The sequence below is a fragment of the Artemia franciscana genome, chromosome 15 (assembly GCF_032884065.1).
Source record: "Artemia franciscana chromosome 15, ASM3288406v1, whole genome shotgun sequence".
In the NCBI taxonomy this organism is placed as follows: domain Eukaryota; kingdom Metazoa; phylum Arthropoda; class Branchiopoda; order Anostraca; family Artemiidae; genus Artemia; species Artemia franciscana.
Genome location: NC_088877.1, coordinates 40,314,707 through 40,341,542, shown reverse-complemented (window position 1 = coordinate 40,341,542; position 26,836 = coordinate 40,314,707). Strand labels below are relative to the sequence as shown.

At 34.3% G+C, this 26,836-nt stretch overlaps 2 protein-coding genes across 4 annotated transcripts in view; one reads left to right on the top strand and one right to left on the bottom strand.

Moving 5' to 3' along the window:
* LOC136036471 (uncharacterized) overlaps nucleotides 1–26,836 on the bottom strand; it is an 85,614-nt gene that overhangs the window by 44,306 nt on the left and 14,472 nt on the right. The window contains exon 1 of one of the 2 annotated variants that reach the window (XM_065718730.1): nucleotides 10,718–10,800. The exons of the other annotated variant lie outside the window; for it this stretch is intronic. Coding sequence (XP_065574802.1) covers nucleotides 10,718–10,734 — 17 coding nt within the window. The 5' untranslated portion in view covers nucleotides 10,735–10,800. Of the gene's footprint in view, nucleotides 1–10,717; nucleotides 10,801–26,836 lie in introns of those variants that run through there. 2 annotated transcript variants of the gene reach the window in all.
* LOC136036469 (proton channel OtopLc-like) overlaps nucleotides 10,866–26,836 on the top strand; it is a 74,416-nt gene continuing 58,445 nt past the window's right edge. Inside the window, exons 1-3 of one of the 2 annotated variants that reach the window (XM_065718718.1) lie at nucleotides 10,866–11,263; nucleotides 13,443–13,597; nucleotides 24,878–25,010. In XM_065718718.1, the coding sequence (XP_065574790.1) occupies nucleotides 11,226–11,263; nucleotides 13,443–13,597; nucleotides 24,878–25,010 (326 nt within the window). In that variant the 5' untranslated portion in view covers nucleotides 10,866–11,225. The remainder of the gene's footprint in view (nucleotides 11,264–13,442; nucleotides 13,598–24,877; nucleotides 25,011–26,836) is intronic. The other variant, XM_065718720.1, reaches the window with a different exon arrangement.

Genomic DNA, 26,836 nt, shown 5'->3' with positions numbered 1-26,836 from the left:
GTCAAAATAGTGAAAACACTTAAAATGTGTTTTGTTTTGAGTAAAGTCGTACTGAAGAACTATTTTTTATTGTTATTGGAAGTTAGCCAATTCGTTCATTGTTTTTATATGTGTATATTCTTGAGAAGGATGTACATGTTTGAACTTTATCTCCCAAAAGATGAAGGGAATTCAGGCGAGCCTTGAGCCTTCAGAGAGAATGCTGAGGGGAGTTTTCAACTAAATCAAAACACTTTATGTGTATACGGGTTTTCAAAAGAGCGTAAATCTGGAATGACTGGGTATGTCAATTTGGAACTTTCAGGAAATAAGGGATGTGATCAAAAAAGGAAGATTTGAATGCTACCACTACTACTATCAGACTACTCTATTTGCAATATTGAGTGAAATTTCGAACTAAATCAAAAGACTGTATGTGCATGCAAATTATCAAAAGAGCGTATCTCAAGAAATGATTTGGTTATTAAGTTTGAACTTTCAGAGAATTCTAAGAGAAGAAAATCATCTTACCAAAAGGCAATATGTGCACACTACTACTAATACTCCAACTACTTGTAAAGACATTATGTCAATGCTGATGCTGTTACAAGTACTACTGCTATTACTACCGATGCTACTGCTAGTAAAACAGATACTACTACTGAAACTACTATTGTAACTATGCCTACGCAGTTAAAGGGCTTAATTGCAATATCTTAGGAACAGTTTGGTGTTAAGTTGAAACTCAAAGGACTTGTTGATGGGGATGTTGAACTAATCAAAAGAAAATATATATATATATATATATATATATATATATATATATATATATATATATATATATATATATATATATATATATATAATTCTGGGTAAAGGCTGTATAATTTACAACCTCATGGCAAAGGTTGTAAATTATAAATGGGCACAAATAAGGTTTTTATAGAAAGTATTGTCGAAGAAACTTCAAAAAAGGTTCATTTAATTGGAAATTGAGAGGCCTCTTGCCTGTTCTAAGAGTCCAAAGAAATCAGAGGGTATAGCCTATGCCCCTCCAGGTGCGTCGTTTCCCTAAACACGTCCTATCAAAACTTTGATATAGCCATTTTGGTCAACGTAGTTGAAAGGTCCGGAAATTATTTCTTTGAGGATGACAAATCCCCCGAGCCTTCAGGGCAAGGGTTGTAAGTTATACCCTGGGGGCATATAAGGTTTTTTATAGAAGGCATGGTCGGATTAACTTTGGAGGGGGCTCACTAGATTGGTCATCAGAAGGTCTAGCGCTGTTTTTTAGTCAAAGTGATCGGAGGGCAGTCGCCCCCCACACTCACAAACACGTCGTATTGTCCAAAATGTATCTAATAGTGAGATAGCCATTTTATTCAAAATAGTCTAAATATCATATAACAAGGTTTCTGGGATTGAAACTACCCCCAGAGCCTAGGGCCAAGGGTCGTAAGTTATGCCTCGGGAGCTTTTATTGTTTTTATATAAGATATGGTTATATAAGCTTCGGATGGGGCTTATTTGATTCGAAATTGAAAGATATAGCGCCCTTTTTAAGAGGCAAAGTGATTTGATAGTGACCATTCCCCCCTCCACGCTCATCATTTCCCTCAACCCCTCTAATCAAAATTTGTAGATGGCAATTTTGTTCATCATAGTTGAAGGGTTTGAAAATTATGTCTGTGAGGAAGACCAACCCCGCCCCCCTACAACTCTCTGAGCAGGGGTTGTAAGTTATGCCCTGGGGGCATATAAGGCTATTATGGAAAGGGTGGTCGTATACGCTTTGGAGGGGACTCATTGGATTGGTAATAAGAAGTTCTATTGCCCATTTTAAGTATCAAGTGATCAGAGCGTAGCTCCCCCCTCCACATACACACAAACACGTCATGTTTCCCCGAAATACATTCAACAGATATTTTGAGATAGCAGTTTTATTCAAAATAGTCCAAAGATCATCAAAGTAGGTTCTTGAGGTTGATACAAACCACCAGAGCCTAAGAGCGAGGGTTGTAAATTATACCCCTGGGGTATTTGAGGTTCTTATGGAAGGGATGGTTGTATAAACTTTAGAGGTGGCTCATTTGGTTTAAATTGGAGTTTCCAGTCCCCTTTTAAGAGTAAATGCTGATGGAGGTCAACTAACCGTCCCCCAACTACCCATCTTTTCACCGAGTGTATCTGATTGAAATTATGCGATGAAAATTGTCTTTAAGATAGTCCAAAGAACTTAAGACAATGCCTCCAGGGTCGGAACAACCCCCAGAGCCCTGGAGCAAGGGCTTTAAGTTATGCCGGGTATAGGAGGTTCTTATAGAATGGGTAGTCGTATTAAAATCAGATGGATCTCACTTAATTTTAAATTGGAAGTTATAGTGCCTTTTTTAAGAGTCAAAGTGGTATGAAAGACCCCCCCCCCCACGCCCATTATTTTCCATATCAAACATCCAAAAAAAAGTTTTGAGACATCAATTTTTTCAGCATTGTTGAAAAGCTCAGTAATTATGTGTTTGGGGATTCAACCTCTTCCCTCCGAGGTCTTAGGGAAAATTCTGCAAGTTATGCAATTTGTTCATTGTTTACACATAGTAGCCTATATTTTATTGAGAAAAGGTTTGCATGTTTGACTTTTATTTTCCCAAAATACGAAGGGTATTAACATGGGTCTTTCAGTGAATATTGAGAGGAGAATTAAACTAAATCATAACAGGTTATGTGTATATGGACTGTCAAAAAGGTTGTAGCTAAGAATGGCTGAATGTATTAATTTAGAATTTTCTGGAAATGATAATAGAGATGATCTATTGACAAAAAGGCAATATTTGTTCGCTACAACGACTACAACCACTGCTGCTTCTGCTGCTATTACAATCACTATTACTACTACCACTACTATCACTAAAACTAATACTTTTGTAGTGAGTATTACAAAGGCTGAGGATATTGAAAAAAATACCTGAGAAAACTTTGAGGGGAAATTTGAACTAAATCAAATCAAAGGCAAAGTGCACTTGTTACTATTGTTATAAATACTGCTGCTACTACTAATAATTATACTCTTTTACTGCTACTACTGCTACCACTACTACTAAAATACTAGCACAATCAAGGCTGCACATATAAAGGTGGATATTTTGACAGGATATTTAGGGAGAATTTGAATTAAATTAAAGTACACTATGCGTATGCTGATTGTCAAAAGGGCGTATCTCAAGAATCGCTTTGGGTATTAAGTTGAATCTTTCGGAGAATACTTAAAGGGGAAGATCAATTGACAAAAAGATAATATATACAAGTCACTACTATCACTAGTACCACTGCTACTTTTCCTTATGCTACTACTGCTACTAAACAACTCCAACTACTACTTTAGTTGCAACAATTAGTAAGGCTTAGAGTATTAAGGTGAAAACGGTGTTAAAAGGGGGTCAAAAGTGCATATCAACGATATTTTTGGAAAACGGCTTAACACATCAAGGTGAAACTTTCGGAGCATCAAAACAGCGATGTTCAATCGACCGAAGGCAATATGCATGCACATACTACTGCTGCTAATAATACTGCTGCTACCACTGCTACTACTACTGCTCATTCAACACTAACCCTAAAACTGCTTTTAATACCACTGAAGCTACTGTGATAATAGCACTATTAAGGCAAAGTATAAGGTGTTATGTGCATACTGATACAAATGCTACTACTGCTACTACAACTATTGCTACTACACAAGCTAAGGGTATCAAGGTGAAGCTTTCAAGAAATATTTAGGTGGATGCTGAACTAAATCAAAACTAACTCCGATCATGTAGATTGTCAATAAGGTGACAAAACAATATCAGAATAACGGCTTACATTATCAAGTTAGACCTTTCAAGATAAGTTGTAACGGATTTTGAACCAGCCAGAAGACACTATGTGTATTATTTTGATACTACTTCTACGGTTATTGTTAAAAATGACACTTAAGGGCATTTGGTTGAAACGTTTAGGGGGAGTTTCAATTAAACGAAAAAACTATACACCTGCAAGTATTAAAAGGGCATATAAGCAATATCATAGGCAAATAATCCCAAGGCCTGAACATAATATGCACTTTACTGAATAAAAATAAATTTTGAATGTTTCCACTTATATAACATTAATAAATCAAATATTATTAACATTTTAATAAATAAACATCAGCATATGTGTATTGAATTGACAATGCCGATTCATTTGTATTCCTTTTCAGTAAAGTGCGAATTATGTACTGGCCTTGGCAAGGCATAGGGGTTTTGAGCACTGCTTATGTTAATTACTGCTCGTTTTGAGTTTGACTCGGTTACTTGTTGTAATTTCTGTTCGTCTTCGGTTTCATTTATTTATCGATGCTGAGTTGTGGTAGTTTTATGCTTGGTAGGTTATTTGATTTTGTTTTTGCTCATGTTTGGTTTAACGGAGTTCTTTACTTTTCTTTGAAAAACCTATTTTGTGCATAATTTTTAAAAATTAATTCTCTGAAAGATCCAACTTAACACCCAAATCCATTCTTGAGATACGCCCTTTGGACAATCTGCATCTACATGGTGTGTTCTCTTTTAGTTCAAATTCTTTCTCAGTATTCTGTCAAATTTTCAGCTTCATACACGTAGGCTCTAATGTACAACAATTATAATAGTAGTGATACTAGTAGGAGAAGAAGTAGCAATAGTAATTTACTATTATTAGCAGTAACAGTGGTAGCAGCAGTATTAATAGCAGTAGCAGTAGGTACATTTTGTCTTTTGGTCAACTGAACATCCCACTCAAGATCCCAAAGAAGTGTCACCTTGACACGTTAAGCAGTTCCAAAAGTATTGTTGATGTACACTTTTTTAGGTAGTGGTAGCGGTAGGAACAGCAGTAGCAGTAGTAATGCATTATTATTAGTGGTAACAGTGGTAGCAGCATTATTAATAGCAGTAGCAGCTGGTATATTTTGCCTTTTGGTCAACTGAACATCCCACTCAAGATGCCACAGAAGTGTCACCTTGACACGTTAAGCCGTTCCAAAAGTATTGTTGATGCATACTTTTTTAATAGGGGTAGCAGTAGGAGCAGTAGTAGCAGTAGTAATGTACTATTATTAGTAGTGACAGTGGTAGCAGCAGTAATAATAGTAGTAGCAGCAGGTACATTTTGCCTTTTGATCAACTGAATGTCCAACTCAAGATGCCGCAAGAGTGTCACGTTGACACGCTAGGCCATTCCAAAAGTATTGTTGAGGTGCAGTTTTTTAGTAGTGATAGCAGTAGGAACAGTATTAGCAGTAGTAATGTACTATTACTACTAGTAGCAGTGGTAGCAGCAGTATTAATAGCAGTAGCAGTAGGTACATTTCGCCTTTTGGTCAACTGAACATCCCACTCATGATGCCCCTGAAGTTTCCTCTTGATAAAATAAGCCTTCCCAAAAATATTGCTGGTAAGTCTGCATCCCAAACCCGAGTGCAAATAGTATGTTTTGATTTATTTCAAATTTGTCGTCAACGTAACCTTGGATGTTTATTTCCACATCCACAGCCTTAGAAGTTATCACTGCAGAAGAAGAAGTTTTAGTGATAGTAGTGGTAGTAGAAGTAGTAGTTGTGATAGCATTAGAAGCAGTGGTAGTGATAGAAGTGATGGTAGCAGCGTATAAATATTACCTTTTCGGTCAATTTATCATCTCCCTTGTCAATTTCTGAAAGTTCAAAATTCACACAATCAGTAATTCATGAATTAAGGTCTTTTGACAACCCATATGGACATAAAATGTTTTGATTTAGTTGAACATTTCCTGAAAAAAATTACCATGATGCCCTTCAAATTTTGGGAAAGTAGAAGTCAAACACGCATACGTTTTCTCAATCACAGATACCAAATGTGAACAATAAACAAATTGCCTAACTTACAGCTTTTCCCCTGAGGCCTTAGGTGAGGGGTTGAACACCCCCAAACGCTTAATTACTGGAACTCTCAACAATACTGAAAAAAATAGATGTCTCAAAACTTTGTTTTGATGTTTGTTTTGGGAAATAATAGACGTAGGGGAGCTGGTTACTCTTATATCACTTTGACTCTTATAAGGAGACTATAAGTTCAAATATCATATCAAACGAGCCCATCTGAAGTTTATACGACCACCCATTCCATTAAAACCTTATATGCCCCCAGCGTGTAACTTACAGCCCTTGCTCCTGGGCTCTGGAGGTTTATGTTAACCCTGGATGCATTGTTATATGTTCTTTGGACTATTTTGAAAACATGGCTATCTAACAATTTTAATCAGCTGTATGTGGTAAAAAGAGGGGTAGTTGGGGGGTGGGGTTAGTTGACCTTCATCACTGTTGACTCTTAAAAAATAAAAAATTAAAATTTTCAAATAAATGAGCCACCGCTAAAGTTAATACAGCTATTCCTTCCATAAAAACAATACATACCCCCAGGCAATAGCTTACAACCATTGCCCCTAGGCTTTGGTGGTTTTTATCAGCCCCAAAACCCTTGTTATATTATCTTTGGACTCTTCGGCGAATTTCCAGCATTTTTATTAGGGGGCAAGAGGGGTCCATATCTGAATAGTCAAGGGGCATAAGATATATAATAAAATTGTTCTCTACATTATGAAGGGGGAGCAACTGATCCCCATTGCCCACCCCCTCCCTCCCAAAAAACTATGCCTCTGTTTGGACTATTGTGGATAAAATCTTAACATTTCTATTGGACGCATTTCGGGAAAACACGAAGTGTGGAAGGGGAAGGGGGTTGCTGCCCTCTGATCAGTTTGACTCTTAAAAAGAGCACTAGAACTTCTGATTACCAGTCAATAAGCCCCCTCCGAAGCATATACCACCACCCTTTCTATAAAAATCTTATAAGTCTGCAGAATATAGCTTACAACCCTGGCCCAGAGGGCTGTGGGGGGATGGTATCCTCAAAGACATAGTTCCCAGACCCTTCAATTACGTTGAACAAACTTGCTATCTCAAAATTTTTGATTGATTATGTTTGGGTAAATGATGGGCGTGGAGTGGGGGAGGTTGTGCTCTCAAACCATTTTTGACTCTTAATGAGGCCCGAGACCGTCTATCGTTTCGATCTAAAGCTTCCGTCAATCATTTGATTCAAGCATCATTGACCCTCTAGGAACCTGTTTGACATTTGAGTCAAGTGTTGACGGTGATTGATAGAAAATTTGAATGACTCAAGCGGTTGACGAGGGTGATTGATGATCTAGACTAGTTTTTTTCAAGTATTGCGTCAGTCACGCTCCAACAACAATGGAAGACACATCGGAAGTAATCAAAAATGTGAAAAGAGAGTTTATCTGTTTATTATTAGAGTTGTACCAGGATCACCCTGAGCTGTGGAAACTTAAAAGTAGAGAGTATCATAATCGAAAGAAAAGAATAAATTTCAGCCACGAGTATAAAACGATCGATCAGAAAAAAACAGTCGAGAGCATCGACAGATGGCATCCCACAACCTCCCCTGTGGTGTTACAATGACCTTGCATTCATCAGGGATCAGATTGAAATTGGTTCTATTAAAAGTTTTGAATTTCTGGAATGGCAGTATTAGACTGCATTTCGCAGGCGGTAGACACTTCACTACCTGACTCTGAACCGAAACTAAAAATCTGGCCATGGGTTTAAATTAAACTTGAAATTAGCTTTGGTCAAGATTGAAGGGTATGTTGAAGCACAAGTCAATCGATTGACGGAAACTTTTGATCAATATGAACGACTGGCTTGGGCTTCCCTTAATAAGGACCCTATAGACTCCAATTTCAAATCGAATGAACCCTTTCTGAAGTTTCTACGACCACCCTGTCCATAAAAACCTAACATGCCCCCAGGTTATAACTTACAATTCTTACTCCAGGGCTCTGGAGGGCTGTGTCAGCCATTGAGGCAATGTTATATGTTCGTTAGACTGTTTTGAACAAAATGATTATCTCACAATTTCAATCAGATGTGTTTGGTGTAAATAGGGGTAGTCAGGGGGCATCTAGTTGCCCTCCATCACTTTTACTCTTAAAAGTAAACGAGAACTTCTAATTTTCAAACAAAAAAGCCTCCTCTAAAGTTTGTACAGCCATTAAATCAATAAAAAACTTAATCGTCCCCGAGGCATAACTTACAACCCCTGCACCTAGGCTCTTGGGTTTGTTTCAACCCAAAATGCCTTGTTGCATGGTCTTTGGACTATGTATCATGAAATGGCTATCTTAAAATTTTTATTGGATGCATTCCAGAAAATACGACGTTCGGAGGGGGGTAGCTATACTCCGGTCACCTTGACTTATAAAAAGGGAACTAGACTTCTGATTACCAATCCAATAAGCCCTCTCCGAAACTCGTACGACCACTCTTTCTATAAAAACCTAATATTTCCCCAGAATATAACTTAAAACTTTGCACTGAGGGCTGTGTGTGTGTGTGGGGGGGTATCATCCTCGGAGGTAATTTCTGGATTATCCAACTACGCTAAACAGAATGCCTATCTCAAAATCTTGACTTGATATGTTTGGAGAAATGATGGGTGTGGGAGAGGGGCTGGTTGCCCTCCAATCACTTTTGACTATTAAAAATTACCACAATTTCCAATCAAATGAGCCTTTTTTGAAGTTTCAACCACAGCTCTTTCTACACGAAGTTATAAATTATACATGGTTAACCAGTACCCTAGTCATGAACTTTAAGTAGTTATACCATGTTGTTAATTTTGTTGTTAGCGTAGTTAGATTACAAAGAATTTTTAGTTAAATGGTGCCCTAATTTTGGTTAGAATTGTTTCCTCCAGCTAGAACTTTGGCAAGAAAAAAGTCGCAGGCTGTTACACGTACCAAGCAATGCAAAATACTATTGTTCCTGCTAACAAGACGTTTTGTTGTTTAAACATTCAAATTAATATTTGTATAAACTGTTCAAGAAAAAAACGAAAGCAAGTCCTATCACCAGTCAGTCAAAAAAATTTTAGATAAAATTTGTGCCACGGGGTTCAATGCACCAGTTATCTAAAGAAAAATGGGCCAATAATATTTTGATGTTTGCTTATGTGCCTGGGTATAGAGATTGTCTAAAGGAAAATTCTCAATACTTTTAGTCATATGAGTTTCTAAAAAAAAGAATGCTCAGGCGGTAGCCTGACTAAGTCCAAAAACACTGCAGAAAATATTGAAATAAGATTCATTGCACGTTTTAAGTTCAGCGCATGAGATACCTGGAGGAAAACATGTCGAGAATAATTTGACGTTTGCATATGCGCCTAAGCATAGAGATTGTTATTGAGGAAATTTTAGATTGAAGTAAGTCAAATTGACATCTAAGAAAATTGTTTTCTTGCAAAATCAAATTATCAATGCAAATCAAATTATTTGATTGCATAAACATTTATTTTTCTTCTTTTGGTATTTACACTGATGTTAAGGATTATCTTTGTGTAAAGTTACAATTAATTCTGTCATGTGCTTTGCAGACAAGAACTCGAAATGGAAAAAGTGGACTCGGTCACTTTGGCAATTGAAATATTTATAGTACCGATGCATATAAACCCAAAAGACCCTCTTTCTTTTAATATACTAATGTCTAAAATATTCTGACATTTAACTTTTCCGTGAAAAATAGGGAGTTTACCGGTTTTTATGGCACTTGGTATCTACCAAGTGACATATAGCGATCGCAAATTCTGTCGGTCGGTCTGCCTTTCGGTCTTTCTGTCTGTCCCGGTTTTGCCAGTTTAGGCACTTCCTGGTAAGCTAGGACGATGAAATTTGGCAGACGTATCAGGAACCAGATCAAATTAAATTAGAAATTGTTGCTTCCCCGATTCGATCATGTGGGGGAGAGTGGGTGGACGGTTAAATCGGAGAAATTAGAAAAATGAGGTATTTTTAACTCACGAGTGGGTGATCGGATCTTAATGAATTTCGATATTTAGAAGGACCTCGTGACTCAGAGGTCTTATTTTAAATCCCTATCGGCATTAAACCTCTGATTTTCCCCTAAATCAGTCTAATGATTCTTAGAATTTTGCTAGAGCTCCTACCATATGAGCTCTTGGCTCTTCCGGCCTCGCCACAAGTGCCATATGAGCTCTTAGCCTTTGTTACTTTATATTTTCGTTAAATTATTTCTTATGGATGTTTAATGTTTGTTAACTTCCGTGCGTCCTTTTTTTTATTTTTGGTTGTTGCAGTTAACGGTACAAGATTTATCGTCACCAGCAAAAGATAGAATATTTTCAAAAATCGGGTACACCGTGTCACATGTTGCAGCAAGAAGCACGGTTTGGCGGAAGTGTGTCATGTGTGGCACAAAAAGTGGCACCCCAAAATACACCCCTAGGTGACACAGAGTTGGCAGCCCCTATGTTTCCAGCTAAGGGGTTGGGTAGCGAAAGCAGTCCCTCTCCAAGAATCTGTAGGGATAGCATTCCTCTCCTAAAATCTTTAAAAAGACTATTTTCATTATTTAGGTAATTATGAGTTGTTTCGATTTCTGTTATTTACAAATATATAAATAGAGACTATATGAAAAGAATCTGTAGTAGAAGAGTTTTGTATGGGAATTTTTTTGCCACATTTTTCTTGCCTTGTAAAAAAAAAACTAAAATTATATAGAAGTTAATGCAATTTCAAGCAATTGGCCTTCTACCCGGCCTACGTACATCTTTATACGTTAATTGATAGCCCCCTATCTTGCAGGGTCAGTCTGGGTCATCTGACTTACATTCTCGAACCGGCCATTGTATGTCAACAAACAGATATATCATTCCTTTATTGTGTAGTTGATTATTTTTTCGACTTGGAGACAATAGTGAGGAATCTGACCAGCTAAGAGATTACTGAGTGTACAAACAAATACAAAACTAGTTCCTAGATAATTTATTTGTCAGTCATAATTGTGACACCAGTGGATTAACATTATTTATACGACGGGAAGACTGTTTGCACTGCTGATCATTAAGTTTCTTTTAATGTGCTGATCAAAAACTTTTTTATAATAATTGTTTTTTTTTGTAATGGCATATTCAAAAGGGGATTCTTTTATGGACAATAGTAATTTGGGTTGGTCATCTCTTTTTAGTAACTTCCAATTGACTGGTGTGTTTTGCAGATCCTGGCACAATTATATTGGAGTGTGCACTGGTTAAACAATTGTTATTTGTTCTTAAAGACTTCTGTTTTTAAGCTGATTTGTAAAATCATCTTTTGTTTGAGTATTTTCAAGAAACTGTATGAATTGGACAGCTTGCATGGACAATACCAGCGCAAGGTAAGTAATAACAGAGCCACACAACGTTAGTTCATGTGATGATTTGTTAATGTTTTAAATACGTCAAAAGGACATATCTTCATAACTGAAAATTTTCGAAAGAGCAGAAGAACCTCACAATTTTGTTTATTTCCCCTCCAATTACAGGGAAACAAAGACAAATCAATATTTGAATTAATACGTTTCTGCTTTATAGTTATCGGAGGGTAAATAAAAAAGTTGCGAGGTGTTTTTTTGCTCTTCTGAAAATTTGCAATTATGAAGACACGTTTTTTGATACCCGACTAACGACATGTGGATAAAATAAAAATTACTCAAGACGGTACCAATTCATGGAACTTCCGGGGGTGGGGTTTGACATTATTTACGAGGTACTTATCTGTTAGCCAGTACACATTCGAGAATTTGGATCTATAAAATCAGACGATAACCGGTCCATTGCTGTCTGTATACGGAGACAATTAGCTTTGGCTCAGTGGAAAACTACATTGTAGCTATGTTTTAATAAATATATAGTTGGTATTTTGGTTAGGTTCGGTTAGGTTACATTTTCCATACAATCCCGCTATACTTAATCCCTCCCCTATGTGCAAATATACAACCCAAATTGTATATATCCTATCTTTCTCCAAAGTGTCTCAGTTGTTTCAACCCCGTAGCTATAAATCAAAATTATCGAGTGTGTATTGGCTAACAGATAAGTAAAATTTCTGATTTTGTTCAAATGAATTCCTGAAAAGATCTTTTTTAGACTAGAGGGGGGGGTCTTATGAAAATGTAAAAAGGTATTTTTGAAATTTAAGAAGGATAAAATACAAAATTGCAAAGAAAAGAAGAACGAGGACAATAAACAGCTAGGAAAAAAAAAATTAAAATTATGCAAATACTTCGGTCAAGACCACCGCTTGACCGTCCTCAGTGCAGAATAAAAGGATAAAAATAAAAAAAAAAAACTTAAAACAAAATACAAAACTAAAATATGATGACCCTTCTCAGTAACGGTGAAAGTGTAACCGTTTAAGAAGTATATTGGGTAAAATCGCAGTTTGCAACATATTTTACCTAGGATGAAAATGAAAACATCACTCGATGCATTTTCTTGTGCCCTTTCACAGTTCAATAACTGTTTCTGGGGTAAATTCTATTTTGAGCCCTCAGAGAGTTAAGAGGGCTCAAAACAGCCTGTATTCTCCAAAAGTTTAAAACTACGTTTTTATAAAAAAAAAATTTGTTTAGTAAAACTCATGTCATTTCGAGGGGTTTATAGCTCTTTTAAATCTTTTTGCAAATTAGCTTGCAAAATAGTATTTTACTATTAAACCAAGGAAAACAATAATTGCCAACAATATTTTAAGAATTCAAATGGAGTTTCTCCCTGAGCCGATTAGTGAACTATAAAAGAGCATAAGAAAGGCATCAAGTAATACATTCACTTTCATCCTAGCTAGATTGTATTGTAAACTACAAATTTACCATATGTTGCCCTCTCCCCCTTCTAAAGATTAAGATTTTAGCGTTTTTCAACAGGCGTGACTAGGGTGTGGCCAGAGTATAGTTCTACGGAGTTGGAACAGAACAGTGGAGGTTGGGATTGTGCTACCTCCACTTCTAGCACAATACTACTGCTACCACTAACAACTCGCCGCAGCACCAAGCTGCCTGAAGCCAACCCATCTAGGCACGCTCCTCCTCCTTCCCAATCTATTCCAAGCCCCCTTTTTAAACCCTCCCAAGAAGCTCCCATTTCTTTTAAATCTTTCTTTATAACGTCCTCTCACCCAAGATGAGGACGACCTGCTTTCCGTTTAGCCCCAGACGATTGGCTGAAAAGGACAATCTTCGGCCATCTGTCATCCTTCATCCACACAAAGTGCCCTAGCTATCTCAACCTTTCTTTCATTATAGCCCTAGAAAGCGGGATTGAACCCCATTTTTTCTCTGAGAAACATCTAGCAAATCTTCATCCACTTTTCGGAGCGCCCATGCTTCAGAGCCATATTTGACCACTGTCATCACTGTGGCTTCTAAAATTCTAATCTTTAATTCATATTTTTATTTTTCTATTCTAAAAGACACTGTAACTAGGTGAATCGGATCTTTACTGTGTTTCGGTATCTATCTTTAAAACTTCTCAATCTAAAGTCTTGTTTCTGTTGTTTCTTATTGTTTCTTTTTCTAGTGAAATTGAGCTCAAGTTTTTGGAATCATCAAACGGCTTCCCTACTGTACCGAGAACAAGATTTAAGGTAGAAGCAAAAGACGACACCACCCTATCACTTCTGACTAACGATATGGCACCTGCAGAAACAATGCCTTTTGTTAGAGCATCCCCTAGTATGTATTTTTCGTTATTGACTTATTTTTGCTATCTTAATTTTCTTTCAATCCAAATACTGTTGTTGTAAAAGACAAACACAGACTCATATATCCCAGCCCCAAATCTCCTGTAGCATATACCCCTTCTAAATATTCTTTTTATATTTTACCAAAAACTTTGCCCTTCATAATATCTATTTTTTTATTCAGGCACAGGCTGGTACGACAAAGCCCAGGTGCTTTCCATCCTCTCCACTGGTTACGCGCTTAATACTATTCTCTTTATTGATATTTTATGTGAAATTTACCACCTTTCTTAATTCACAGTTGAAAAAGCTGGGAATAGGCAAACACACCCGGACTTGAAAGCCTCCCTCCCCCCTTCTGCTTGCATACCTCCTGAAATTTTCCTTTCTAAATTGTATCTGGAAATTATCAGATTTCTTAATTTATAGTGGTTTTAGAGCCAAGCACTGTCACACACACCGTAGCCCAAAAGCCCCTTCTTCGTCAGGGGCGTAATTTACTATAAGGGAGGGGGGTAACCACCCCTCCCAGACCTCGGTTTGCACCCCCCCCCCCTCAGACTCCAGTTTACCCTCCTGCTGAAATTTAGTTTCTTCCAAAATCTTGTAAAAACTAAGATAAACCTGCATAATTCAAGTATTTGCAGAAACCGTTTTTTAGTACATATGTACCTTTATAGTACTATAAAGTACCTTTATAGTACTTTTATAGTACTAAATAGTGACTTTATGGTACCAAATGGCTTATTTTGCAGTTTTTATTGTCATTTTTACTTGATATGGGAAAATTGGCTCCAACTTTGCCCCCTTCCCCCCAGGATTTTGACAAAATTACGCCACTGCTCTTTTAATTAATATTCAGTTTAAAAGCCTTGAATCAAGCAAGTACACCGAGAATGAAAGCCTTTAGATCTGTGTACGTGCCTGCTAAAATTATTTTGTTGACAGTAATTGAAATTACCAGCTTTCTTAGGCAGACGCTGTCGCATAAACCGTTTCCCTCTCCGTACGCACAGGCTGACTGAAGTTGTCTTTTAAAGCATTTATTCAGAAACTATCGCCTGTTCAAATATTCAGCTTTAAAAAATAGATTTTTTCATTTGATAGAAAAAGAAGGATTGGGTTGGATTGAAAGAAAAAGTAGTAGGTCGACAACCAGAATGTATAACGGAACTAATATGCTCTTAATAATCATAGTAATCTTATAAGTAATCTCATAGTAATCTTAGTAATCTTAAATGATACGTAATGAAATTTACTTTTTATTAAGGCCAGAAGCTATTATAGACTGTGATTAATATGTTTGTTCTTTCTCCTTTTTTTGGCGTAGAAGTTTTAATGGTAATGCTATCAATAAAACAAATTGACACAAAAAAAGAGGGTTTACTTGTAGAAATATCGTGACTCTTTAGCACAAAGAGCGGAGTGTTAAGGAGGGGACAGCCCCTTTCATATATGGAATAATTAATGTTCGTTTTAAGTTTTAATGCTGCTCCTTACTTTCTGTTAAAGTTTTTTTTTTTTTTACTTAATTAAGAGAAGAAGGCATGTTTGATACACGATCTATTGAATGCGTTACTAGTTGTGCACTGATATTTGTGGAAACAGGGCCGCCACCCCGTGAAGGTTGTGCACAGCCAGACCCATCTACCACTTAGCACTGGATTAAACACTTCCAAAAAACTTAGGCTCCGTATATAGTAATTACTTACTCACCTCCACCGCCAACAAAAGAGAAAAAATCTTAAAATACAAAAACATAACCTTCAAACCCCAATTAAGGAAATTTAAACCGGATTAATACGAAATTTTATGCTCTGTCAACAAAAATTTTAATCTAAGTACAAAACCTTTACTTCTACATAAAATTTTAGCCCATTGCTAAAAAAAAATTAAGCCATATACAAAAGCTCAAAACAAAAATAAACAAATGAAACTTTTCTAGTTTAGAAATTTAAATGCAAAACATAATTTGAACGCTATGCGCAAAAACTTCAGACGGTGAAAAAACTTAAAATCTAAGTTAAAAAACTTAACTTCCCCCAAATCGAAATATAATAAATGCAAGCTTTAACCAAATACAAAAACAAACCCAAACCGTGTTTACGCTCTTTCCCTTTTTTCTTTCTGCCTTTTTCCTTTCGTCTTTTTAGCCATCCATGGCAACGAATCAAAATTTTTAGATACCAACATTACTTACAATGGTCACCACCCTACGAAAAAAGACTAAAACTCCAAATATTAAAACTTGAGCCCTAGGCTTCAATCAAGGAAACTAAAGCCTGACAAACAATATATGTTATGCCCTAACACAAAAAAATTAGTTCCAAATGCAAATTGACTACACACAAAAAGTTTCAGCCAATCTCCGAAAAAATTAACCTGCATGCAAAATCTTGACACCAACACGCACAATCGAATACCCCCTAATACCGAAAGTATAATGCAAAACACACAATTCAAACTCTATTGACACAACTTCAAAAACTAGAAAAACTTTAAATCTAAATCCAGGAACTTTAACTTCCTATACTAAAACTCAAATCTAACAAATAAAAACTTTAACCAAACACAAAAAAAGACGCAAACCCTCCAGCAAACATTACGCAAAAAGAATAAAACCCTACAAATAGAAATTTTTAATCCAATGTATTAAAATTTTTAACAAGAAACTTAAAAGTTGATCCCGTAGGCCTTAAATTATTGTCAAAAACGAAAACTTCCGTCCCGCATACAAAAGTCAAACATAAAATACAAAAATTGTGCGCCATATATAAAAAGTGCCTAAAAAAATAACTTAAATATAATATCATAGCATTAATAAAATATCCTACCTACAAAAAACTTGCATTACCTACGAAAAACTGAAACTCAAACACTATGAAATGAACCGTATCTAAGAAACTGATAAAGCCCCCCCCCCTCTAAAAAGAAGACAAAAACAATAAATAAATCCTTCGAAATGTTACCTAGAGAAACCTAGAAAACAAAACAATTTAAAATTAGTTTCAGTTTTTCGTAGGTAATGCAAGTGTTTTGTAGGTAGGATGTTTTATTATTAATACTATGATATTATCTCAGAATCTGGTTACCCCCCCCCCCCCAAAAAAAAAAAGAAGTTAAAAACTTAAAAATAGTAAAATAAATCTATTAAAAACGTCCCATTACCTAAAAAAATAATATAAAAATCAGTCAAAGTAAACCACATCTAAGAATCTAGTTACCCCCACCCTCCAAAAAAAACTTAAAAACAATAAATAATTCATTGAAAATGCTCCAATGCCTAACCACTATTGCAAATTAAAACCATGAAACAATAAATGTTCCAATACCCCAAAAATACACAGGTCCTACCAACGGAAATTTCAATGATTTCTTATGCCCTTCCCTCGCTGGATTCACGTTTTAAACCAAATTTTAAGAAGAAACAATATAAAAATAGGTAAAGTTTTGATCACTACCGTGAAAAATAAAATGTAAATACAATCCAAATTTCCCAATTTCAATATTTAATACATTTTTAGCTTATGCAAGTTTCCCACTAAGAGGTTTTCAAACAGTTCGTAGTAACAAATTGTAAGTAAAGAGCGACCCGGCTCAATAGTAACCAAAATTCTAGAAAATGGAGTTTTGATACCTATAGATGTATCAAAAGAACTGTATTTTTAATCGAATTTTAGATATATAAGTTTAGTCATTACGATTAAAGACTACGAGCCTGAAAAAAACTTGCCAGATTTCCGAAAAAGGGAGAAATACCTCCTAAAAGTGTTAGAATCTTAATAAAAATTACATCATCAGATTCAGCTTATCAGAAAACCCTATTGTAGTGGTTTCAAGCACCTATGTGCAAAAATGTAGATTTTTTTATTTTTTTCCAGAAGAAAGATCACGGATGCGTGTTTATTTTTTTATCCATATTTTCTTATCCCATTTAGTATGCACATGTAAAAGGTGCCTAAACAAATAACTTAAATACACTATAATAGTATTAATAATGAAAAATTCTACCTACAAAATTTAAGCCCTGTCTACAAAAAACTGAATTTTAAACGCTAAAAATAAACCGCATCTAAGAAACCCCTTAAGCCCCCCCCCCAAAAAAAATAGAAACAATAATTGTTTCAACCAAATTTAAAGAAAAAACAATACAAAAATAGCTAAGGTTTCATATCATCAGAGTGAAAAGCAAAATTTAAATATAATCCAAATATCCCAATTTTAATATTTAATGAAGCTGTAACATATGCAAGTTTTCCATTGGAAACTCAAAAGGATTTTATTAAGACAGGAGGGTACATTTGATTCATGATTAAATTAAAAAAAAACTAGTTTTTTCAACTGCACGTAAGGAGTGACACTAAAACTTAAAGCGAACAGAAACTATTCCGTATATGAAAGGGGTTGTCCCCTCCGCAACGCCTCGCTCTTTACGCTAAGGTTTGACTTTTTCTCACAACTCTACTTTTTAAAACAATAAAAAATTTAGCGTAAAGAGCGATGCGTTGCCGAGGGGACAACCCCTTTCATATACGGAATAATTTATGTTCGTTTTAAGTTTTAGTTCCATATATATACTAAAAAGCATATATATAAATATATACATATATACTAAAATATATATATATATATATATATACTACTAAAAAGCACCCAGTTACGAAGAAATGCGAGGTGGCCCTCCCATTTGGTCTTGTGGTGGCTCTACCGATTAAGAGTGGCCGTACTACCAAGAGTTGACCCTTTGGCGGATCTCCCAGTTTGGAGCTGTCATACTGCCTCGAGGCTGCAATTTGCCCTGGAATATCAATGTAGTTTATATGGAATAATATATCATTGTAAGCCATCAATGCTAACGGTAATAAAAAATTCTGCAAATGTGCACCTACAAGTAGGGGGGGGGGTTCAAATTATTTTTGTCTTGGCAATGAGGCTGCGATCCTTCAGAAAGTGGAATATATGGTGAAAATTGCTATAAAAATCCTTTGGAGCAAGGTGAAGCTGTAAATCGGACCTCTGCTTCCTTTCTTTTGAAGGAATATGTTGAGATTAAATGGACATTATAGGTACTGGGTAGGGGCGTAATTTGCTATGGGGTAGGGAGGCAAATGTACTTCTTAGACCTTTGATGGTCCCCGCCCCCCACAGACTTTAGTTTGCCTTCTTCTCTTTATATACTATATAGTATCTTTATAGTACTAAATATAACTTTTATGGTACCAAATGGCTAATTATTTACTTTTCACCAATATATATATATATATATATATATATATATATATATATATATATATATATATATATATATATATATATATATATATATATATATATATATATATATATATATATATATATATATATATATATATATATATATATATATATATATATATATATATATATATATATATATATATATATATATATATATATATGTTTCTTTTTTTCCATATTCGGTAAATAACGACTTATACTTACTTACGACACGACTGCCTGTCCATGGATTATTCTTTATGGTTGATTGTCTATGGCTATGCTGTTTGACCTATGTGATTGTATGGATGAGGGATTAGTAGGGTTAAAACCTCATTCAAGTACTGATCTATATTAATTACTAATGTAGGAAAACAGTCTTCCTTTTCTCCTTCTATTTTTTTGTGCTGTTGTATTGTATTGGTGGTTTTTTTTGTTATATATATATATATATATATATATATATATATATATATATATATATATATATATATATATATATATATATATATATATATATATATATATATATATATATATATATATATATATATATATATATATATATATATATATATATATATATATATGAGTAGGTCAGGCTAAATACAAAAACTTTATCTTCCAAATTAAAATGAACATAAATCTAACAAACGACCACTTATAACCAAAGGGAACCTTAATGCAAAGCCATAAGCCCATGCAAAATAATTTCAACTTCATGTGGGAACTCTAACCTCCCACAAAAAAAAAAAAACACGAAATCTAGTCTAACAAATTAAATGCCATTCCAATTCAAAACTTTGATCCTTAAAATATAAACTAAAACCTGATTCAAAACTTTGACCCCTAAAAAAGGAAGTGCAATCTGATGTATATAAATCTAAACAAAAAATTTTAAAACTAAATCCCATGGGCCATAATTTAATGCCACAGATGAAAAGCTCCGTCCTGTCTAGAAAAAAGTTGAACGCCAAACACAAAAAAATTATAATCCACATTTGAAAGGTACCTAAACAAATAACTTAAATATACTAAAATAGTATTACTAAATAGTTTTAATAACTAATAACAATAATTAAGCACTAATAATTAATAATTATTATTAATTATTAGACCCGACCCCCTAATGTCCTTCAACTAGCAGCGCGTGAGTACATACGAAGGATTAAACGCTTGCCAGGAAAACTTAGACTCCATATATAGTAATTACATAATCACCTCCACCGCCACCAAAAAAAGAATAAAAATTAAAATGCAAGAACATAATCCCCAAGCTCCAATTAAGGTCATTACAACCGGATTAACAAGAAATATTATAATGCAACTACAAAAATTTTAATTCAAGTACAAAACCTTTACTTCCAAATAAATTTTAGCCCATCACAAAAAAAAGTTAAGCCACGGAAGCTCAAAACAAACACACACAAATAAAACCTTTCTAGTATAGAAATAAATGCTAAACACAATTTAAACACTATACACAAAAACTTCAAACACTGAAGACATTAAAAATCTAAGACAAAATACAGAAACAAACAAAAACCATTTTTATGTTCTTTGCCCTTTTTCGTTTTGGAACTATTTTAACCATTCATGACAAAGAATAAAAATTTAAACACCCATCTTGCTCCTAATGGTTCTCATCCTACAAAAAAGACTAAAACTCCAGATACTAAAACCTAAGCCTCAAACAAGGAAATTTAAAACTGAAAAAAATACATATTATGATGCGCTAACAAAACAAAATTAAATATAAATACAAAAATTGACAACAAATAAAAAATTTCAGCCCATCACGATAAAAATTAAGCCATGTAAAAAATCTTAGAACCAATAGAGCACAGTTGAATACCTCCTAATACCAAAAGTTAAATGCAAAACACGCAATTCAAACCCTATAGACAAAACTTCAAATACTAGAAAACTTTAAATCTCCTAATACCAAAAGTTAAATGCAAAACACGCAATTCAAACCCTATAGACAAAACTTCAAATACTAGAAAACTTTAAATCTCCTAATACCAAAAGTTAAATGCAAAACACGCAATTCAAACCCTATAGACAAAACTTCAAATACTAGAAAACTTTAAATCTCCTAATACCAAAAGTTAAATGCAAAACACGCAATTCAAACCCTATAGACAAAACTTCAAATACTAGAAAACTTTAAATCTCCTAATACCAAAAGTTAAATGCAAAACACGCAATTCAAACCCTATAGACAAAACTTCAAATACTAGAAAACTTTAAATCTCCTAATACCAAAAGTTAAATGCAAAACACGCAATTCAAACCCTATAGACAAAACTTCAAATACTAGAAAACTTTAAATCTCCTAATACCAAAAGTTAAATGCAAAACACGCAATTCAAACCCTATAGACAAAACTTCAAATACTAGAAAACTTTAAATCTAATACAAAAACTTAAACTCTGAATGCAAGAACACAAATCTAATAAATGAACACTTCAACCAAACAAAAAAATAAAAAAAAAAGACACACAAACTGTCAATGCTAACAATTAAAAAGGAAACTTAATGTGAAACCATAAACCCACAAACAATAGTCTAAACATCATATATAAACTGGAACCTCACTCGCCAAAATAGATACCTAGTTTTAAAAAACTCACTCAAATTCAAAAAAGCTCTCATAAACTAAAATAAACTAAAACCCAAAAATAAACTAAAAAAAAAATAATACATAAACTAAAACCCAAAAGACAACAGCTAAAATAACATGAAAAGAATAGAACCCGACGAAAAGAAATCAATTGTATTGTTGCAGGCGTCATAGATATAAAGACGACACGTTTCTCCTGGGGCAGGGGGGGGGGAATGATGCAATTTATTCTCTTAAAACGTGCTTATAAATATGAAGTCAGTCTTGTGATTTTTCTCACCTATCATATGTTTCTTGTGTAAAATATATATATATATATATATATATATATATATATATATATATATATATATATATATATATATATATATATATATATATATATATATATATATATATATATATATATATTATTTAATTATTCATACATTTAACCTAAATATTTATATACTTAATTCATTTAATTTATTAAATGATCCTCATTAAATTGATTTGTTACATATTTGATAGAAATTTTTCTTATCAATACTGTCTATAAAGAATCTTTAAACGGCAGTATTTATAAACGGTTTTGTTTATAAAATTTCCGGGGAAAATTAGCGGGAAACAAATAGAATCCATTGTTTTTTGTGTTCATTTCCATAGTTGCTCAAGCTATCTAACTGTCAATCCATTGTTCAAGTTATGTCAAGACTGTCAACATGTCAATCATGTCCTATATTTGTCTTATCTTTCAAATTGCTCATTATCTTTAAATACTTATGCAATGAAAAAAGTTTTTGACGAGGAAATAAGGAGCAACACCTAAACTTCAAAAAACAGAAATTGTCCTTTAAGTGGATGACTACCCTCTCCTCAATCCCCGATTAATATGTCCACCAAAGGGAAGACTAAGATACTTCACGGAAGCTGATGCAGAGATTGTGGCAGGCCCAACTTAAAGAATTATATTTAGAGGCTGTTGGGGACCGAAAACAAGGAATTTAGTTTTGAAGGAACTTCAACCTTGTAAATCTGACCTTGTTGAACCTAGTGTAAATAGTATACACCACAATCTGTGATTCCTGAAGGTTGCCAGACGTAAGGAGAGTGTACTCGGCAAAGAATGATGACTTGCATCTATGTAGGGCTCATTAACGTAGGGGGGAGTGTGACGTTTAGCGAGTCTAATAGCACTTCTGAACATGGTAGGACTAAAAAAAGAGCCCTGTTTTACTCCACGAACAACACGAATGAGATTACTGGTCTGGTCACTTTACGCTAACTGATGCACCCTGATATCATTTCAAGAGGTAAGCTCTTATGAAAGGGTTTGCTCCACTCCTTAGAAGAGACAAAATGGCTCGAGAAAGCAAAAAGGAATCAAAAGCTTTTGGTGTGTCAATAGTGCAGATAATGTGAAAAACACCTAAATGTTTTTCTTTGATAATTTGTACCAGGGGTACAAATTGATCAGGGGTAATTTGATCAGGTTGATCAGGGGTAATTTGATCAGGTTGATCAGGGGTACATAAAAAAGTTGCGTATGCATAGTGGATACCAAGGTCTTCACAAAAGCCGAACTGACAGTCTCTATGGTCGTGCTTTTGATTAATTTTGTCTTGAAGGATCGTTGCAAACATGTTTCCTAAGGCTGAACGTACACTTACTCAGAGGCGCCATTTGGACAAAATCTTGGGGTGGGCAAGAACTCCATCTTGCCCCCCCCCCCGAATCACTTCATGTCGCGTAATCATCTAGGAAATGGGTATTTGACAGAACTCGAGAATTTTATTATGTATCTAACCTACTTTCAATGTTTACAATGATTAATAGCAAATAGCGTAATCACCCCAAGGGTCGTCAGGTAATTACGCTCTTTGGTTAATAGGCGTGCAGTAATTTCAAATCAATCGGACAGAATGGATTATGTTGGACATAATGGATTACTATGGCCGGCAAAGGGCCCTTTGTGGTGGAAGCTTGGGCCCCCTGGGAAATCTGGGGTGGGCATTTGCCCACCCCTGACCCCCCTCCCCAATGGCGCCTCTGCACTTACTAAGTGATGTGAATCGCAGGATTTGTGATCTTCATTCTTTTTAGGAACACACGTTGCTAAACTGTCACTTTGGGCACATATTGTAGGGTGATGACAACTTGCAATAAATTGAAAGGGATTCAGTTAATTTAGGAGTTGCAAGAGGTAAATGCTCAGGTTGAAGTTTGTGTGAGTTTCCATTTGTCTAATTCAATCAGGTTTCACTTTCACTGCCCTTGGTCAATTTAATTTGGTGGCACTTTTCTGGCCCATAGATTTTGTGTGAATGTGACAAACGTCTTATTGACAAAGGAAGCGCGAAATAAAATACAACTTCACGGAAAAAAATATTGTATCTATAGTATTAAGTGTTTTGTTCATGTGTTTGCTGTTCATTCATTAACAATAAAATCGATTGAGCTGAGGTTGAAGCTATGATCCTCTTTAAAATTGAAGTACCAAGGACAGTGTAAATGAAATCTGACCGTTTGTATGGAAACTTACACACCTAATACATTTTAAAAATTAGACTATATTGTGAATTCAATTTTTACTTGAATTATTTAATTAATTAACACCTTTATTGTTTTTATTTTAATTATTTAATTTAATTAAATTTATTAATTATTATTTTTTAATTATTTAATTATTTTAATTTATTATTTAATTATTTTAATTAACACCTTTAAATGCAGAAGTTAGTGTTTGATTGTATCAGGCGTCAACTTAAAAGAGGGGGCGTCAACTTAAGAAAGGGGGCGTCAACTTAAAACGATGGTGCAAAATCAGCAAAGAATTGGCTAAAAACACACAACAACAAGCATCTTAAGATAATATATTTTCCCTTTAAAGATGTAGTTGTCTTTGCAAACCAACTGATTACTAATTTTTTTAAACTAAGAGGGGTTGTCAAATTTTAACTAATTAGCTTTACTCATTTATTTGCACTACTCATTCTGGCAATACTGTCGAAAACGTAGTACCGCTGGAAAACCTAATTTGAAAACAACCAAAAGAAAAATCTTTGAAATTGTGGTTTTCAGGCGCAAAGAACTTCACATAACCTCAAACTAAAGACAGTTTCAGGTTATAAAACATGAAATTGAAACCTCACAAACAAATTTCAATTATAATTCCATGCTCTAAATATGATACCCAAATAGTCCTATTTTGGATAAATACAGATATAAAGTACATAGGGTAAGAAGCAACAGAGCAATCTCATGACCCGCTTGTAACCCTGCAGGATATATCCTAATGAAAACTTATAAGGAATTGCAGAAGATCAAACTATAGGCCAGAAAATCTAATTGCGAGCTTTAGCCTTTAAACCCTGAGACATCCTTTGTAATTTTTTTTTTTTTTTTTTTTAGCTTCATCTCTAAAAAAATATTCTCCAGAGATTGTGTCTATTTCTGAGGAAGTCGCCGATTTAGAATCTGGTGGTAGGTCACCAGATGTGCGAACAAGACATGATGATGTATTTAGCCTAGGTGACAACTACAAGTATGCAAAGTTTCTTATTTTATATTATTAGTTTTGTATATTATTATATAGTATTATTATAGTATATTATATTTATTATAGTATAATAATATTATATATATTATTATAGCATCATAGTATTATAATAATATAGTATAATATATTATGTAATATTTAATATATTATAATATAATATATATAATATATAATAATATATTATAATAATATATAATATATATAATATATTATAATAATATTAAAGTATTATATATACATATTATTATAGTATTAGATAGTTTATTATTAATCTGCTACATTATGTCATGCTAATACATTGACATCGTTCTGCTCGATATTTAGTTACTCCACAGCTTATGGACAGTATTTATTTGATTAAATTTATTCGTAAGTCAATTACTGCTGAAACTCCAGACGATTTGCTATTTTTGCTATCTTGAAGAGTAGTTGATTTAGTTTAATGAAGCTTTTAATAGTCTGGGGGAAGGTACAGTGTGAACAAACTATAATTCAAATTATAATATAATCAAAGTTATAAGCTATTAATTATGTAATCAAAAATCTATAATTTAGGGGAAAAGTGCCATTTCGTGACAGTACGGCCAGTAAAATTGGGATCTTATATAAATAGCTTGTTGGTAGTTTAAATCGGTAGACTATTCTAGAATTATATCCCAGTAGCAGTAGGGCCACCACAGTTGTTTGGTAGCGCAAAAATTACAGAAAGCAACCCTTTATAGGTAAAACCTCTTTGATTACTTCAAATACATTAGGGGCTTAATTGCCACAGGGCAGTGGGTTAGCTGCCGGACCAGGGTTTGCCCCCCAGACCCCTAGTTTGTCCCTCCGGTTGAAAAAGTAGTTTCTTTAAAAATCTTGTCAAAACTAAGATAAGCCTGCATAATTCAAGCAACCACAGAAAAAAGGCAATTTTCTTTAGTTTATCTTTATCTATAGGTTACTTTATGGTTCATTTTTAACTTTTCACAGTCATTTTCACTTGATTTGGGAAAATTGGCGCCAGCAGTTTTGCCCCCCCCCCCAGAATTTTGACGACATTACGCAACTGAACTACGTTAAGACTATCAGTATCGTTTCCAATCAACCCTATCCCAATATTCTTGGACACATTGTTCAATACTATTACGAATACCATGGTTCAATACTATGAACCACATGGTTCAATACTATTACGAATACCATGGTTCAATACTATGAACCACATGGTTCAATACTATTACGAATACCATGGTTCAATACTATGAACCACATGGTTCAATACTATTACGAATACCATGGTTCAATACTATGAACCACATGGTTCAATACTATTACGAATACCATGGTTCAATACTATGAACCACATGGTTCAATACTATTACGAATACCATGGTTCAATACTATGAACCACATGGTTCAAAACTATTACGAATACCATGGTTCAATACTATGAACCACATGGTTCAATACTATTACGAATACCATGGTTCAATACTATGAACCACATGGTTCAATACTATTACGAATACCATGGTTCAATACTATGAACCACATGGTTCAATACTATTACGAATACCATGGTTCAATACTATGAATCACATGGTTCAATACTATTACGAATACCATGGTTCAATACTATGAACCACATGGTTCAATACTATTACGAATACCATGGTTCAATACTATGAACCACATGGTTCAATACTATTACGAATACCATGGTTCAATACTATGAACCACATGGTTCAATACTATTACGACTACCATGGTTCAATACTATGAACCACATGGTTCAATACTATTACGAATACCATGGTTCAATACTATGA